Here is a 17,604-nt window from a genome sequence, read left to right on the forward strand (position 1 = left end):
AATATACAAAATGACAACAAAAATATACAAAAGGTTAACAAAAATACACAATTTAACTGCAAAACTCTGTTAATGCTCAGATTGGTCATTATTTAAAATCCCTGCAAAAAAAAAAAATATCGACAATATAGATTAAGATAAAATAGATACAATTTAATGAGGATTCACCAGACAAAAAAGATCAGTTGATTCTGAAATAGTGAATTTACAATAATTAGACCAACAGAGACCCAAACTAAACACAAAGAAAAAGAAAAAAAAGAGAAAATCACAAAACTGACCCATAGCAAACAAAATATTTAGAATTAAGAAACCTTTGGCAAAAAAAATAAATCCTTTTCTCACATCATGGGTGAAAATTTTCAAAAGTTCATACCTTGGTTCGTAATTCACTGATCTTTATGAAATTTGACTCGGTTATGTCGAGTTCGTTCCTCAATTATCTCGCCAAATTTAATCCATATTGAAACTGGTTTATACATTTTATCGTGATTTTTTGGGGAAAAACAACATTTGTATGGTTATTAATGTGTGAATTATCCACAACAACACGCCAAGCAGAGTTTTTTTTACAATTTAATTCAATATTTTAAAATAAAATATACAAAATATTTCCTTGTAATTATAAACAAAGAGGAAAACAACCTCAGGTAAACTGTATAAAAAAGTGTGAACAATGATGACTCATAGTTTCTCTAGGAGTCGACCCATCAGGCTCTCGAACCCATGCTGGGCCGACTTCAGCTGAGTCAGCAGTTCTTCATGGCGCCGCTGTGCCTCCTCGTGGCGCCTTTGACTGGCCTCCTCGGACTCACGAACTTGTCCGCGCCGACGCTTGTGAGGCCGTGTCGGAGCCGTGTGGGTGCTGGAGGCGGGGCCAGCCTCTGTTAGGGACCCGCTGACAACCGAGGGCCAAAGAACCTCCGGTCTCACGTTTAACCGCACTGATGAGCCAAACACAGGGAAGACCACGTCGTGCTGCCCCGCTAGGAGCTCGTCCATCTCTGGAAAGAAACGGAAGCGGATGTTTCCTCTTCCCGTGTCTTTGTTGTTCTCCTTTATTTTTCTGTAGGCCTCGATCAGCGTGTTCCACTTCCTGGCCACTTTATCAGGACAGAAGGATTCGGAGAAGTGGCTGCTGAGCGTCTCTGCCGTCTCCTTCCACAGGCTCCTCAAGTTGGACCTGGCAGACTTCAGACGAGAGTTCAGCTCTTTCAGGGTCTTTGGGAGGCCGTCGGCTTCCGTCTCCAGGTGTTGCCGCATCAAGTCGATGAAGAACAGCGTTTGTTCTCGACTGAAGCCTTCGTTGGCAGGCAGGGCGTGGGACGCTGATGGGCTGAAGCTTTCTGCAATGAACACACCAGTGATGATAGGCAACTATTATCACAGCGGGGCAACAAAAATGTGTTTGTTTGATCGGAGGGCCACTTGTTTAGCATTTATGTTACGCAGGAAAGAAAAACACAACACAGACCGAGATCATACCTCCAACCTCTCAATCAAAGGACGACCCCTCTAGCACCTGAGCTAAGGTCACCCCATTTTCAATGTTTTTATCTCATCTTTTACTGTATTTTCCTGCAATGTTGTAATTTTATGTTTTTTTTTTTTATTGTATTCTTGCTTTTGTTTTGTGTATTTTTCTATCGTTCTGTACGTTTACTTTGGGGACCACATAAAATCAGACAGAGGGCCGCGATCCAGAGAGGTGATGAGGTCTAGACCAAATTAATGAAAATGTACCATAACTTCCTACATTCCAAGTTTCCCTTTCGTGGCTCCTTCGTTTTCAAGCCCCACTCTGACTCCACATCCCACAATGCAATGCACAAAACTTTTCCGTCAAACTGAGTCTGAACAGGGGCGATTAGAACAAGATTTAAATTGTAACATTTTTACATCTTTTTGTTGAGCAAAAGCTCTTTGATTCATGAGTACACTACACTATGTCATTATTTAATTATATTTTGTGGCTTTTTTATGTGTTATTGTTCATTGGACAAACATTTAATAGGCCGGGATGTTTTCTGTTTTTTCTCTGACCTGAGAGAATAAGTTAGAGCTATGACTGATTTTTCTCATTGTGTCCTAAACATCGCTTTAATGATTGATATTTGATCTCTAACCTGTTGTGGTGGGACTGTCCTCAGCCTTGATTCTTGCTTTGTGGATCAAAGACCCGTGTTGTGGATCCACATCCAGGACAGCGCTGTGGTCCATAAAGCCTGAAGAAAAGAAATAAATGTTTTACATCATAGACATTTCCCTCAGGAATTGTTTTTAACATGAAAACTATTTAATTGGACCATAATATTTTTTTCATTAAATGATTAATGACTTAACTAATGAGTGAATAATATATATATTTAGAACATACACCGTTTCTTTCAAGGCTTTAATTGATGGTTGAAAGACACATTTTAGGATCAACAAATCCTCCAAATTATATTAAAAAAAAGGTTTTTGATGTTTTTCTGATTCAGTTTTGCACAGAAAATGTCACTAAAGCTGTTTTGATCCATTATCTTTATCATTTCTGTGAGTTTAGCAAAAGATTTACTTATTTCATTCTACACTTTTACTGTCCTTTATAAATGCATTTGGGTTGAATGAAATATCAATAAAAATTATATTAAAGACAATTTTATGCTTAAGAAGCAGATTGAAACCAAACAAAGCAAGATATGAGATGTCAACAGGGACAACAACCTTATCAAACACCATAAAAACTGATACATTCGTGTGTTTTTTTCCAGCCAATTAAAATGAATTGATCACATAATGAGATTTTTACACGCGGTTTGATTTTAAAATGATCCAAGATATGTTTTTACCATGAAACAAGAGAAAATAAATCTGTCATCTGTAACCATGAATGCAATTCATGCTTCACTTTTTCAGTCGCCTTTATTCACTTATTACAAAGCTAGAGCAGCAAAAAGTCAATAAATGTTTCTGTAAAGCATGACAATGATGGACATTCCTCAATGCAGAGCTCGTAAATTAAACCTAAAACACAACATGACAAACACATCGTCAGTGTTTTGGGTTCCAGGTTAGTTTCAGCATCTTCTCTTATATTTTAGATCAGGGGTGTTAAACTCATTTTAATTAAAGGGCCAAATATGGACCAGTTTGATCTCAAGTGGGCCAAAATTTTTGGCTGGAAAACGAGCAATTTCATCATTATTGTGCCCTGACTTGCTCTCCAATGTAAAAAGACAATATCTAAGCAATAAATGACAAATGTCAGTACCTGTAGGAATTTCATGTTAAATTTCTGTGTTTTGTGACCATTTTTAAAATTAAATTTGGGGAAATTTAGTGAATTAATTTGAGGAAAGAGCATTTTTAAATGTACAATGTCAGATTAAAAATATAGGCAAACGAAATCAACGAGTTTCATTTGTTTTTAGAGGGACTGAAATATTCACAACTGAGTTATTTTGTTTAGTTATAATGATTCATGTTTTCTCCTCGACTTGGCCCTTTGGAGCCAAATCTGGCCCTTTAGAGCCAGATTTGGCTCGTGTGTTTTAGAAGGGGTGGATGTTCCACTACTCCAAAGCCCACTTCTCTGCGGCAAGTGTTCGTGTCCCGTTGTTACTAAACTGTACGTAATTAAAATATAAAGTTAAAGTGTTCCTGAAATGCTCATGCCGAAAAAAAAAAGTAGTTAATACAGCAAAAATACATGTCTAAAACTAAACAAAAACTAAATATATATAAAACAATTGTGCACAAAAAATACTATAAAAGCACATAAAACAAAAACAAAAAATAAATAAATTAAGAAAAAAAAGGAGAAACATGCATGACTTGAAAAAAAAAATACAAAATATCAACAATTCCTATGTTAATGTTCAGATAGTGAAGACAAACCTAATCTGTTGTGATGTTTGTGGTTGAAGGCAACATCAGACGTTTTCTCTGTGGACATGTTAATAATCTCAGATTCTTCAAGTTTAGGGCAAAAAATCCTCACTCAGCTAATAAAGTCTAACCCATTGTTGTGCATCAACCGGTGACCGTGTAACCTGGTGACTGGCTGCTTATAATGTAACTAGTTATCAGTGAAGAGGGAATAAACGTTTAAAACTCAAACAAACTGCCCTGTTCACCTATTATTGTCAGTTCATAGAATGAAGCTAAAAAACTTTGTTGCTTCTTTCTTCTTCTGTTGATTTTTTATTTTGTATTCTTCTTCTTCGTGGTTAGTTTATTGGCGGTTTGTACTCACTAATCGGTGCTTCAGTGCCCTCCACTGGAGAAGAAGAGTATAAACCGAAAGTCAGAGAGTACCTTAAGCTTTTATTTTTTGGTCCCCCAAAAGTACGTATAAGCACAAAATGAATATAAAAAAAATAAATACACAAAATACTTGAAAGACACACAACTACAGATAAATATACAAAATGACAACAAAAATATACAAAAGGTTAACAAAAATACACAATTTAACTGCAAAACTCTGTTAATGCTCAGATTGGTCATTATTTAAAATCCTTGCAAAAAAAAAAATATCGACAATATAGATTAAGATAAAATAGATACAATTTAATGAGGATTCACCAGACAAAAAAGATCAGTTGATTCTGAAATAGTGAATTTACAATAATTAGACCAACAGAGACCCAAACTAAACACAAAGAAAAAGAAAAAAAAGAGAAAATCACAAAACTGACCCATAGCAAACAAAATATTTAGAATTAAGAAACCTTTGGCAAAAAAAATAAATCCTTTTCTCACATCATGGGTGAAAATTTTCAAAAGTTCATACCTTGGTTCGTAATTCACTGATCTTTATGAAATTTGACTCGGTTATGTCGAGTTCGTTCCTCAATTATCTCGCCAAATTTAATCCATATTGAAACTGGTTTATACATTTTATCGTGATTTTTTGGGGAAAAACAACATTTGTATGGTTATTAATGTGTGAATTATCCACAACAACACGCCAAGCAGAGTTTTTTTTACAATTTAATTCAATATTTTAAAATAAAATATACAAAATATTTCCTTGTAATTATAAACAAAGAGGAAAACAACCTCAGGTAAACTGTATAAAAAAGTGTGAACAATGATGACTCATAGTTTCTCTAGGAGTCGACCCATCAGGCTCTCGAACCCATGCTGGGCCGACTTCAGCTGAGTCAGCAGTTCTTCATGGCGCCGCTGTGCCTCCTCGTGGCGCCTCTGACTGGCCTCCTCGGACTCACGGAGGAACTGGAGGACGTCATCTTGTCCGCGCCGACGCTTGTGAGGCCGTGTCGGAGCCGTGTGGGTGCTGGAGGCGGGGCCAGCCTCTGTTAGGGACCCGCCGACAACCGAGGGCCAAAGAACCTCCGGTCTCACGTTTAACCGCACTGATGAGCCAAACACAGGGAAGACCACGTCGTGCTGCCCCGCTAGGAGCTCGTCCATCTCTGGAAAGAAACGGAAGCGGATGTTTCCTCTTCCCGTGTCTTTGTTGTTCTCCTTTATTTTTCTGTAGGCCTCGATCAGCGTGTTCCACTTCCTAGCCACTTTATCAGGACAGAAGGATTCGGAGAAGTGGCTGCTGAGCGTCTCTGCCGTCTCCTTCCACAGGCTCCTCAAGTTGGACCTGGCAGACTTCAGACGAGAGTTCAGCTCTTTCAGGGTCTTTGGGAGGCCGTCGGCTTCCGTCTCCAGGTGTTGCCGCATCAAGTCGATGAAGAACAGCGTTTGTTCTCGACTGAAGCCTTCGTTGGCAGGCAGGGCGTGGGACGCTGATGGGCTGAAGCTTTCTGCAATGAACACACCAGTGATGATAGGCAACTATTATCACAGCGGGGCAACAAAAATGTGCTTGTTTGATCGGAGGGCCACTTGTTTAGCATTTATGTTAGCATTTAGAATCATAACCAATCAGAGGTTGAACGCAGGAAAGAAAAACACAACACAGACCGAGATCGTACCTCCAACCTCTCAATCAAAGGACGACCCCTCTAGCACCTGAGCTAAGGTCACCCCATTTTCAATGTTTTTATCTCGTCTTTTACTGTATTTTCCTGCAATGTTGTAATTTTATGTTTTTTTTTTTTTATTGTATTCTTGCTTTTGTTTTGTGTATTTTTCTATCGTTCTGTACGTTTACTTTGGGGACCACATAAAATCAGACAGAGGGCCGCGATCCAGAGAGGTGATGAGGTCTAGACCAAATTAATGAAAATGTACCATAACTTCCTACATTCCAAGTTTCCCTTTCGTGGCTCCTTCGTTTTCAAGCCCCACTCTGACTCCACATCCCACAATGCAATGCACAAAACTTTTCCGTCAAACTGAGTCTGAACAGGGGCGATTAGAACAAGATTTAAATTGTAACATTTTTACATCTTTTTGTTGAGCAAAAGATCTTTGATTCATGAGTACACTACACTATGTCATTATTTAATTATATTTTGTGGCTTTTTTATGTTTCATGTGTTATTGTTCATTGGACAAACATTTAATAGGCCGTGATGTTTTCTGTTTTTTCTCTGACCTGAGAGAATAAGTTAGAGCTATGAATGATTTTTCTCATTGTGTCCTAAACATCGCTTTAATGATTGATATTTGATCTCTAACCTGTTGTGGTGGGACTGTCCTCAGCCTTGATTCTTGCTTTGTGGATCAAAGACCCGTGTTGTGGATCCACATCCAGGACAGCGCTGTGGTCCATAAAGCCTGAAGAAAAGAAATAAATGTTTTACATCATAGACATTTCCCTCAGGAATTGTTTTTAACATGAAAACTATTTAATTGGACCATAATATTTTTTTCATTAAATGATTAATGACTGTTAACTAATGAGTGAATAATATATATATTTAGAACATACACCGTTTCTTTCAAGGCTTTAATTGATGGTTGAAAGACACATTTTAGGATCAACAAATCCTCCAAATTATATTAAAAAAAAGGTTTTTGATGTTTTTCTGATTCAGTTTTGCACAGAAAATGTCACTAAAGCTGTTTTGATCCATTATCTTTATCATTTCTGTGAGTTTAGCAAAAGATTTACTTATTTCATTCTACACTTTTACTGTCCTTTATAAATGCATTTGGGTTGAAAGACAATTTTATGCTTAAGAAGCAGATTGAAACCAAACAAAGCAAGATATGAGATGTCAACAGGGACAACAACCTTATCAAACACCATAAAAACTGATACATTTGTATGTTTTTTTCCAGCCAATTAAAATGAATTGATCACATAATGAGATTTTTACACGCGGTTTGATTTTAAAATGATCCAAGATATGTTTTTACCATGAAACAAGAGAAAATAAATCTGTCATCTGTAACCATGAATGCAATTCATGCTTCACTTTTTCAGTCGCCTTTATTCACTTATTACAAAGCTAGAGCAGCAAAAAGTCAATAAATGTTTCCGTAAAGCATGACAATGATGGACATTCCTCAATGCAGAGCTCGTAAATTAAACCTAAAACACAACATGACAAACACATCGTCAGTGTTTTGGGTTCCAGGTTAGTTTCAGCATCTTCTCTTATATTTTAGATCAGGGGTGTTAAACTCATTTTAATTAAAGGGCCAAATATGTACCAGTTTGATCTCAAGTGGGCCAAAATTTTTGGCTGGAAAACGAGCAATTTCATCATTATTGTGCCCTGACTTGCTCTCCAATGTAAAAAGACAATATCTAAGCAATAAATGACAAATATCAGTACCTGTAGGAATTTCATGTTAAATTTCTGTGTTTTGTGACCATTTTTAAAATTAAATTTGGGGAAATTTAGTGAATTAATTTGAGGAAAGAGCATTTTTAAATGTACAATGTCAGATTAAAAATATAGGCAAACAAAATCTGTATTGTGGAGTTTCATTTGTTTTTAGAGGGACTGAAATATTCACAACTGAGTTATTTTGTTTAGTTATAATGATTCATGTTTTCTCCTCGACTTGGCCCTTTGGAGCCAAATCTGGCCCTTTAGAGCCAGATTTGGCTCGTGTGTTTTAGAAGGGGTGGATGTTCCACTACTCCAAAGCCCACTTCTCTGCGGCAAGTGTTCGTGTCCCGTTGTTACTAAACTGTACGTAATTAAAATATAAAGTTAAAGTGTTCCTGAAATGCTCATGCCGTCTTTATCAAGTCCAGTAGTTATTTCTAAGGAAATTCATATGGTGATAAAATATTTTAGTCAGGTGCCATTTTTTGTTCATCTCTCCTGCAGCTGTTTGTGTATCAAAGAGACAATGCCTTCAAAAGGGAAGCCTCAAATGCCCCAGAAATGGGTGGACCAAAAACCAAGTTTCCAGTTTTATTTTATTTTTTCTAAGAAGTTTTTGTCCTTACATTGCAATTTTTTTGTAATTTTGGTAAATATTTTTAAAATCCACCCATGGTAGTTTTTTTTTCTTTTTTTTTCATTTTGATAGGCATGGCATAGTTTAAAATAAAACAACTCTAATTTGTCACGTATTACCATTTTTTGATTATAATTACTTCTTTATTGGGTCAGAGCAGCAGTATAAGTGATGGTGCCACGCTAAGAGCAGCAGTCCAGTCCTGGTTGCCTGCATCTACGTGCAACCGAAGCTCTTCTTCTTTTCTTCGTGCTGCCTACGAAACTGCAAAGTTGGAACTGTTGCCCCTGCAGTCGCAGATTATTTTGGCTCACAGATTTTGTTTATCAAATTTCCGTAAACAAAAGAGGTTTACACCGACTTTTTAAACTTTTACTGATTTTTAGAGCAACCCAAAGCAGCACAAGTTGTCAATTTGACTGAAAAAGCTGCTAAATGATCCTGAATACTTCACCTTCTATAGAACTCAATGGGCTGAAAGGGCGATTGGCGTCATCATCAATGACGTAATTTCAACATGGCGCCGCACAGGGTAAAGTAGTCCCATATTAAAAAGTTAATAAAACACATAAATAATGTGTTTCGCTAGGCATAGATGATCTTCTAATAAGGACATTTCAAAGGTTTTAGGCCACATTTGTAAAAACAGTGGAGGATCCCTTAAGGCACATTAAGAGGCAGTCGTTTCATTGGAAAGATGAAAAACGTTTCCTCCACGTCTTTCACGGATCTTTCCATGTGAGGGAGATTGAAGGAAACTTCCCAAAGATAAATACTTGCATTCCAAGCAGACGGTAACCATGTTGACTTTCTTCGTACTAGTGTCACATTTATGTTAGCTTAGCACAAAGTGGTGCTGGCTGAGCAGGGTCAAAGGGCAAAAGGGGCAAGGTTTTGTATCAGGTCCACTTATCTGGTTAAAATGTCACATTACATCAATAGATAATCGATAAAAAATATTGATTATTGGAAGTTATCCAAATGTGTGATGTTCCCTATGTCCGATACTTCGGGTTCGTCGGGTGCGTCACATGATGAAAACTCATCACAGGGGTTTGTCCTCAGCGCGTAGTCTTATATGTCTCCTTAGAGTTGAACTTTGCTTAAACTGTTGACCACCGATATCACAAAGGCCAGGTTTCTCTGCTGTGTGTATGAGACGGTGGACCTTCAGGTGCGCCTCATTAGCAAAACTCTTTCTTGTAGCAAGAAGTCAAATCACTGTCCATGGGGCACAGAGAAAGTAGACTTTACGCTGTATCAAACAGATCAATGTCCAAACAACAATCTCTACATTTTCTTTGGTATTATTCCTTTACAAATTGCTGACAACTTGGCGTTTCCTTTTTTCATTCAAGGTTCCAGGTAAAAAAAAAAAACATTTAGCTTCCCGGTGCTTGACCCTCCAACGTACCTGCCCCGTTGCACAAATCGCAGAGGAAGGATTTGTCCCCGGTGTGGATCCTCTTATGACTGTTCAAATTTGTTTTTTGTTTAAATTATTGACCACAAACATCACAACTAAATGGTTTCTTGTCTGTGTGGACTCTCATGATTTTCCAGATTGGACTTGCTGTGAAAACATTTATTACAATTGTTACAGCGGTACGGTTTGTTTTTGCTGTGGAACCATTTGAGAGTCTCCAGATCTAATTTGCTGCTAAAGCGTTTTTCACATACGTCACAGCCAAACAGTTTCTCGTCTGTGTGGACTCTTGTGTGATTCTTTGTGAAAACAAAAAGTGTTTGTCACAAATGTCACAACCGAAGGGTTTCTCTTGGGTACTCGGGTTGTGTGCTTCATGATTCGAAATACCTGTAAAAGTCACGACACAAGGTAATCCTTTTCCGTGTGGACTCTCATGTGTCTCTTCAGAGACGGCTTGAGTCGAAAACGTTTCCGACACACATCACAGCTGAAAGGTTTCTCTCCCGTGTGGATGCCCATGTGTACGGTTAGATACTGCTTGCGAATAAATCTTAGAGCACAAACCTCGCAGCTGAAACATTCGTCTCTGACGTGAACCTTCATGTGATTCTTTAGACCCGTGCTGAGCCTAAAACTCTTGGAGCAGATTTCACAGCTGAATGGTTTCTCTCCTGTGTGGATGCTCATGTGAGCCCTGTGACATCTCTTCTGTGCAAATCTGAGACCGCAAACACCACAACTGTACGGCCTCTCCCCCGAGTGTCTCCTCCTGTGTTTCTTCATGTTTGCGCTGGTGCTGAAACTTTTCCTGCAGATGTCGCACTCGAAGGGTTTCTCCATGCTGTGAACCGTCATGTGACGCTTCAGGTAATCTTTTTGCTGGAACCTTTTGCCACAAATATCGCAAGCGAAGAGTTTCTCTCCGGTGTGGAGCTTCATGTGGCCCCTGAGATTCGTCTTGGTGCTGAAACATTTGCTGCACACGTTGCACTCAAACGGTTTTTCTTCAACGTGAACCATCGCGTGATCCTGAAGATGTGATTTGCGACGGAAAGCTTTCCCGCAAAGCTCACAAACAAAGCGTTTATCTCCAGTGTGGGTTTTCATTGGTGAGGCTGAGCTTTCATCCAAAGAGGTCGTGGGATTCTTTGAGCTTCTGTTTTTCTGTCGAGGAGTTTTTGGGATGAAATCTTCATCAGTTTTAGGACGATTTAAAGATTTGTCAGCACCTCTACAACCTGTTACAGTGTTCCTAGCAGACCTCAGAGTCTTCTTATCCTTAAAACTATCACTGACTTCAGATTGAACTTTAGAATCTGACAGAGGTTCATGCCAGCTATCATCATCATCATCATCATCATCATCACTGAGTTCAGTCTCAGAAGATTCTGATTCATTTCCATCAATACCTGGAAGTTCAATCCTGTTCAGATCTGGTTTCTCTACTTCTTCTTCTTCTTGATCTTCATGTTTCACTGATTCACTTTTTATCAGTTCATCTGAGCTGCAGCTTGACGCTTCTTCTTTAACATTTGCAATTTTTTCCCACGGCGGCTGAGAAGAAGAAGAAGAATCTTCTTCATCCTCCTCAGTTTTAACGGTAACAGCAAAAATGTTCATCTCGCTCTCCTGATTTTCCCACATTTCTTCATCTTCTTCTTCCTTGACATGGATGCGTTCCGAGTCCTGCTGTCCATTCTCTGATCTCCATTCAAAGGAGACATCTGTTCCTGAGGGCTGCTGCACATCTGTGGGAACCGCTGAAAGAAAACATTGAGATCATGGAAAAACAAACTCGTATTTCTTATTCACATACATTTCATTTTTAAAACTAACTAAACAATAACTAATTTCACAGTTTTTGTAAATCCAAAAGGAGAAAAAGCTTTAAAACAACCATTAAAAAGTACTGTAAACCAAAGATCAAATACAATAGATCAAATAGACATAACACTTTATCATTCCCACAATGGAGAAATTGAAGTGTCACAGCACTGCAAAAATAAACATAAAAATGCTCTTTAATGAAAAAAAAGTTTAAAAATTGAGATTAAAAGAATAATTCTTTAAATCAATCAGGATAAAATAACAGATTATATCCATAGATTAGGATTAAAAGATGAAAGAGCTACTTCAGACCTTTCTCAGTCATAAAGGCCTCAGTCTAATTTTGACTGGCCCTTAAAACAAAGACCCAGGATGACTAGAAAAACACACATTTAGAGAGAAATATACACAAATTCACTCTATAAACACACAACATAACAAAAATGGACGAAACATAACAAAAACACACATTCCGAAAGAAATTCACACAATGTTACTCTAAAAATACATAGAACAACAAATAAATCAACTACAACACTCAAAATGACTGAAAAAACCACCACAAAACAAAACACAGAAAAAAATGACTCAAAAAAAAAAACATTCAGACAGAAATATTACACAACTCCAAAAATACATAGAACAAATAAAACAACTAAACGACTCAAAAAACACAGAACAAGAACGCACAAAACAGCAAAAATACATAAAACGACTCTCAAAAACACAAAAGCTCTTTGTTGTTTCCTGTGTTCTGATTGGTCAATATTCTGATGCTGAGATAAATGTTGATCATGTGACCTTTAAATCAGATATAAACATATGTTTGTGTCTGCTGTGATAAAAGTTGTTCATCTCTGGAATAAAGCAAATGAACTAAGAACAAATTAAAAAAATAAAAAGATACAATACATAATGTAAAAAAACTCAATAGATTTAATGTTATATTTAATTTGAGAATAAAGGATGAAATTATTATTATTACATATAGGAAGTAAGATAAAACAGGAGATGATTAATCCAATGTAACTGAGTATCTTAATATAAAGCAGCTAACACAGACTGGATCAGGATAAACTGATAAATCAACAGACAAAAAGCAAGATTGGATGAAAATGAAACTGTTGAGTTTAACACAGAGGTCCGTGAAATAATTTAAAATATATTATTTTTGTTATATCATTACAAAAGTGTATAAGTACATACAGTATGTGAGCCAATGCAGCAAGAAACCACACATACTTTACATGTACAGAATATGATAGTAAACATGGTCACTGTGACGTGTTTCTGTCATCGGAAAGAAAGTTGTGCTAAAAAGTACTTAAAATGCTAATATTCCAATAAATGTGAACATACTGAGTTTATTGGCAACACATTAAACATATTTTATGTTCTACATAAGACTAGGACAGGTAATCTTTTCATTTCTACTACAAAGACCTTAAATATTGTATTTGAAAAGTTCACCTGATGCTGGAAAAATAATAAAATACAGAGAATGTTGACGTTCGGACAATTTTATTGCTAAAATCATTCTTTTTAACAAAAAAAAACTGTGCCGTTTTAGTGACAATGTTGATGGATAGTATGATTCTCCATCGATTTGATTGAATTATTGCTTAAACAATCAGTATATGAATCGCTACACCCCTGTATAAACCATACCGATATTATATCGGGTCAATATCACTATCGCAACAGGACGCCCCGAATTTCAGACTCGATTAGTCGACCACTGCTTGTTGCAAATCTTAACTTCATACAAAACTATGGAATAATCATAACACAGTAACAGTCCAAACCTGTCGAAGTGTTGTGGTGATGTTTGTACTTGAAGGCATCATCAGAGGGTTCCTCCTCATCATCATCATCATCTTCATCATTATCAGCTACTGTTGTTCTTCCATAGAATTCAAACATGTCTTCATGCTGACTCAGCGTTTCCTCTGTGGACATGTTGGTGATGTTTGTCATTAAAAGCTTCTGCAAAACACTTCCGAGTCCGAGCAGAAGCTAAAAGCTAACAGCTAGCCTTCTGTTGTGCATCAACTGGTGACTGGCTGCGTATCACGTGGCTCGTTTTCAGCGAGAACAATAACGTTTAAACCTCAAAGAAACTGCTTCGTTTTCCTAATAACGTCAATTAACTGAGTGAAGCTACAAAGAAAAACAAGCTAAAACCCAACGGGGCTTCAATCTTCTTCTTCTTTTGTTTAGATTGTCCACGGACACATTTTGAACTCATTAGCGCCACCTGTCAGACTGGATTTCTCAGGATGCTGCTTAACACTAGAACAAAATAATTTAAAGAAAAAACGAAAAAAAAAATCAAATTACTAAATTAATTTTAATATACGTTTTTATTTTTTAACTGAGTCAGCTTTGCACAGAAAACACTAGTAAAGATTTGCCTAATCTATACGAGTACTTACGTGAGTTCTTTACTGTGGGTTTGTTAACAGATTTATTCATGTTTTTGTTTTTTACAGTTTTACCTTTTTAATATGTGATGGAAAAACATTGATATCTGTGAGAAAATAATTCAGAGGTCACTCAAAAAACAAAATCCCCAGTTTTTCCCCAACAATTTGGGAAATTGTAACTGCAGGTTTAGATTGGACACATTTTAAATATTTCCAACTTTCATCATTTACATTGTTTTCAATAGTAAAACATGATTTGTTTTTAAATATCTACATTTGAAGATGATTTTTTTTTACCTCCATTGAAATTCAGTTTTACAAAAAAAAAAATAATGTACATTTAGCTTTATTTTTCAAATTAAAATGGAAAACCAGAATATTGAGCAAAAATCCAATCCAGTAATGAAATCCCATTAAAAGCTCAACGGTTTCACTATGAATATCACATAAAGAACAGTTACTCAAATAAATATTAAACATATACAATTTGCTTGTATTTAAAAGGTGCAATCCGCAACCCTCAGATCCAAAGGGTAAAAGGGGCGGGGCTATTTTATTAGGTCTATGACTATCTTTAAATTGTCGAGCTCAAACGAATCAAAGAAATGATCTATTCTCTGATAACTTATTGGATGGATGATAATTATAGTGCCGACCTACAAATGACAATAGTTGTGTTTAGTAAAAATAAACTAACACAAAATGAATTCTGCATCTGACAATGTGACATAAATTGATTTGTCTATAGTGTGTTGCTTCATGTGTTTCTTCAAATCGACCTTGCGTCGGAAACACCTTCGACAGACGTCACAAACAAACGGTTTCTCTCCTGTGTGAATTATCATGTGGGCTTTAAGGCTTCCGGTGCGTAGAAAACATTTACCACAAAGGTCACAGGGGAACGGTTTATCTCCTCTGTGGACTACAGCGTGATTCCTCAAGTACGATTGCCAACGAAAACGTTTACCACAGATGTCACAATCAAAGGGTTTTTCCCCGGTGTGGATACCCATATGTTTCTTCAAATAGGACTCTTCTTTAAATTTTTTACCACAAAAATCACAAACAAAAGGTTTGTCTCCGGTGTGAACTCCCATGTGATCCTCTTGGTTAGTATTGCAATGAAAGGATTTTTCACTGACGTCACAGCCAAAGGGTTTCTCTCCATCGTGGACGCTCATGTGCACAGATAAGTAGTCCTTGCGGCGAAAATACAGACCGCAAAAGTCGCAACTGAAACGTTTGTATCCGATGTGAACTTTCATGTGTTTCTTCAGATGTGTCTTAAACCGAAAACTCTCACCGCAGGTATCACAGCCGAACAGTTTCTCTTCCAAGTGGATGCGCATGTGCAATTTCAGATGTCCCTTTTGAGCAAAGCTTTGAGCACACTCATTACAATCAAACGGTTTCTCTCCCGTGTGGATGATCAGGTGTCTCTTCAGATTTCTTTTTTGCTGATAAACTTTCCCACAGATCTCACAACCAAAGCCCTTTTCTCCCGTGTTGATTATCTTTGGATTTTTATTCTTGCTGCAACGACTGTTACTAACTCTAGAGTCTGACAAACGATCTTCCCAACTATCATCATCTTCATCACTGAGTTCAGTATCAGAAGACTCCGCCTCCTTTCCATCATCACCTGGAAGTTCAATCCTGTTTACATTTGGTTTACTTTCTTCTTCTTCATCTTCCTGTTTCACCGTTTCAGTTTTTATCGGTTCTTCTGAGCTGAAGCTTGAAGATTCTTCTTCCTTGATGTTGGTTTTTGTTTTGCCACCGTGTAACTGAGGCTCCTCCTCTTCATCTTGTTCTTCAGGCTTAACGTTCAGAGAGATAATATGTGTCCCCTCGTGTAAACACATCTCCTCTTTTTCTTCCTTTATGTGCAGATTCTCCGACTTCCATTGAAGGAAAAAAGCCTCCATTCCCACCGGCTGCTGGATATCTGTAAGAACATGGAACATTAAGATGAAAATACCTGAACTTCCTTATTTGAAACACATCAACGAGCCCTAAAAACAGACATTTCAAAATGAAGAAAATCTTCAATTTCCCAAAATTATCATTATATATAACTATTTTTATTTAACAATTTTATCTATTACACGTGTGTCAAACTCAAGGCCCGGGGGCCATATTCAGCCCTTTAGAGCATCTAATTCAGCCCGCAAGAGATAGTAACACTGACAAAAACATAAATAATTGTGAACTACAAAATAATTCAGCTGTAGATATCTCAGTCCCTCCAAATACACATCAAATACACATGGATACAAATGTATAAATTCCCTATGCTTATATCACATAATAGCAGTCATTTTTTAAATCTCAAATTGATGAAAAACTAATTTTTTATATTGATTTACTAAATTAAATAACGATTGTTCATATATATCTTTTAATCAATAAAAAAGTATTTTTCCCTTTTGATTTGAGGAGAATAACCAGATACTGCCCTCTACTGTTAAAGGTAGGAAAGGACAGCATTCTAGGAGAAATACTACACAAAAACCAATCAATCCCGTAAATTAAGATTTTTTATATCTGAAACACTTTAATAAGATTTGTTTTCAATGATAACTCACATGTGGCTTTATTTTTGTATTTGTGTTATTATTACTGTTGGTCAGACATCTGCAACTGGCGGCACGGGGGCGACATGTGGCCCTTGAGCTAATTTTGTGCGGCTCCCAAACTAAACACACGTAAACCCCAAAAACATAATTAAAAAAAAAAAAGTATACAAAATGGAAAACCAAAATACACATAATGACTCCAAAAACACACAAACTTTCCTGTGTTAATTTTTAGATTGGTCATTTTTCTAATGTTGATAAAGTCAGAGCCAATCGCATGTTTGTGGCCCTGTTTTGATAAAGGTTGGTCATCTCTGATCCAGGTCTGTTTGTCATGTTTGGGGGGTTATTGCATCTCAATAAATAGCAACAAAGTTTTAAAGTAAAATAAAAATAAGCTTAAGATGGTTTCATTACAGCTGTAGCACTAAACAAGGTTTGGTTAATACAAACTGCTACTAAAAATAATACAATTATAATTCCTGAGGTCAAATGAAATAAATCCCTTCAAACTTTGAGAAAATCAAGTTGATGAAGCACAAAATTAAAGCCAACAACAACACAGGGTGAGAATCATCGAAATGAAAGTAAAGTTAATAGTTGAAAAGGTCAAACCTGTAGAAGTGTTGTGTTGATATGTGGACATGTTGATGCTGTTCATCACTCAGATTTATTCCTTTTAAAAAAAAACTTCTAAAAAAACTCAAAGAAAGCAAAACACACACGGAGTCCGAGCAGATGCTAGCTGCGATGCTGGGCTAAAGGCAGGCCGGAAGTTGTATACCTACTACTTCCGTTAGCAACAAAGTACAATTTAAAGCTCGAAAAAGAAAACAAATCTCTCTCTCTATCTCTAAGAATTGTCAATTAACTGACATAGATAGGTTTATAAAGTTGAGTTCGTTTACTTACATCGGTTGACGGACCGACCTGCTCAGTCCAGCTGAAACACCGGAAGTAAATGACGCTATGGTGTTAGGGTGTAACTGGTGACCGTGTAACATTGTGATCA

General features: G+C 36.9%; 2 protein-coding genes across 4 annotated transcripts; both read right to left on the bottom strand.

The window, feature by feature from the left end:
* Positions 1–465: 465 nt before the first annotated feature.
* Positions 466–4,174, bottom strand: LOC114463104 (uncharacterized). The gene is made up of 3 exons (XM_028446366.1): positions 3,883–4,174; positions 2,127–2,225; positions 466–1,346 (listed from the first exon to the last, which is right to left on the bottom strand). Exons 1-3 carry the CDS (start codon positions 3,938–3,940, stop codon positions 685–687), a joined length of 819 nt encoding a protein of 272 aa, XP_028302167.1. The 5' UTR covers positions 3,941–4,174; the 3' UTR covers positions 466–684.
* A 739-nt stretch (positions 4,175–4,913) lies between these two features.
* LOC114463086 (oocyte zinc finger protein XlCOF6.1-like) lies at positions 4,914–17,554 on the bottom strand. Of its 3 annotated transcripts, XM_028446345.1 has the most exons (5): positions 17,505–17,554; positions 13,393–15,961; positions 11,170–11,520; positions 6,589–6,687; positions 4,914–5,768 (listed from the first exon to the last, which is right to left on the bottom strand). In XM_028446345.1, exons 2-5 carry the CDS (start codon positions 13,562–13,564, stop codon positions 5,089–5,091), a joined length of 1,302 nt encoding a protein of 433 aa, XP_028302146.1. In that variant the 5' UTR covers positions 13,565–15,961; positions 17,505–17,554; the 3' UTR covers positions 4,914–5,088. The 3 variants fall into 3 exon arrangements, with proteins under 3 accessions (XP_028302146.1, XP_028302148.1, XP_028302147.1); XM_028446347.1 differs by lacking the exon at positions 11,170–11,520 and having other exon boundaries at positions 4,926–5,768; XM_028446346.1 differs by lacking the exons at positions 4,914–5,768; positions 6,589–6,687; positions 11,170–11,520; positions 17,505–17,554 and adding an exon at positions 17,208–17,459 and having other exon boundaries at positions 13,400–15,961.
* Between the last annotated feature and the right edge of the window lie 50 nt (positions 17,555–17,604).

Source organism: Gouania willdenowi, chromosome 5 (genome assembly GCF_900634775.1).
Source record: "Gouania willdenowi chromosome 5, fGouWil2.1, whole genome shotgun sequence".
Classification (NCBI taxonomy): Eukaryota; Metazoa; Chordata; class Actinopteri; order Blenniiformes; family Gobiesocidae; genus Gouania; species Gouania willdenowi.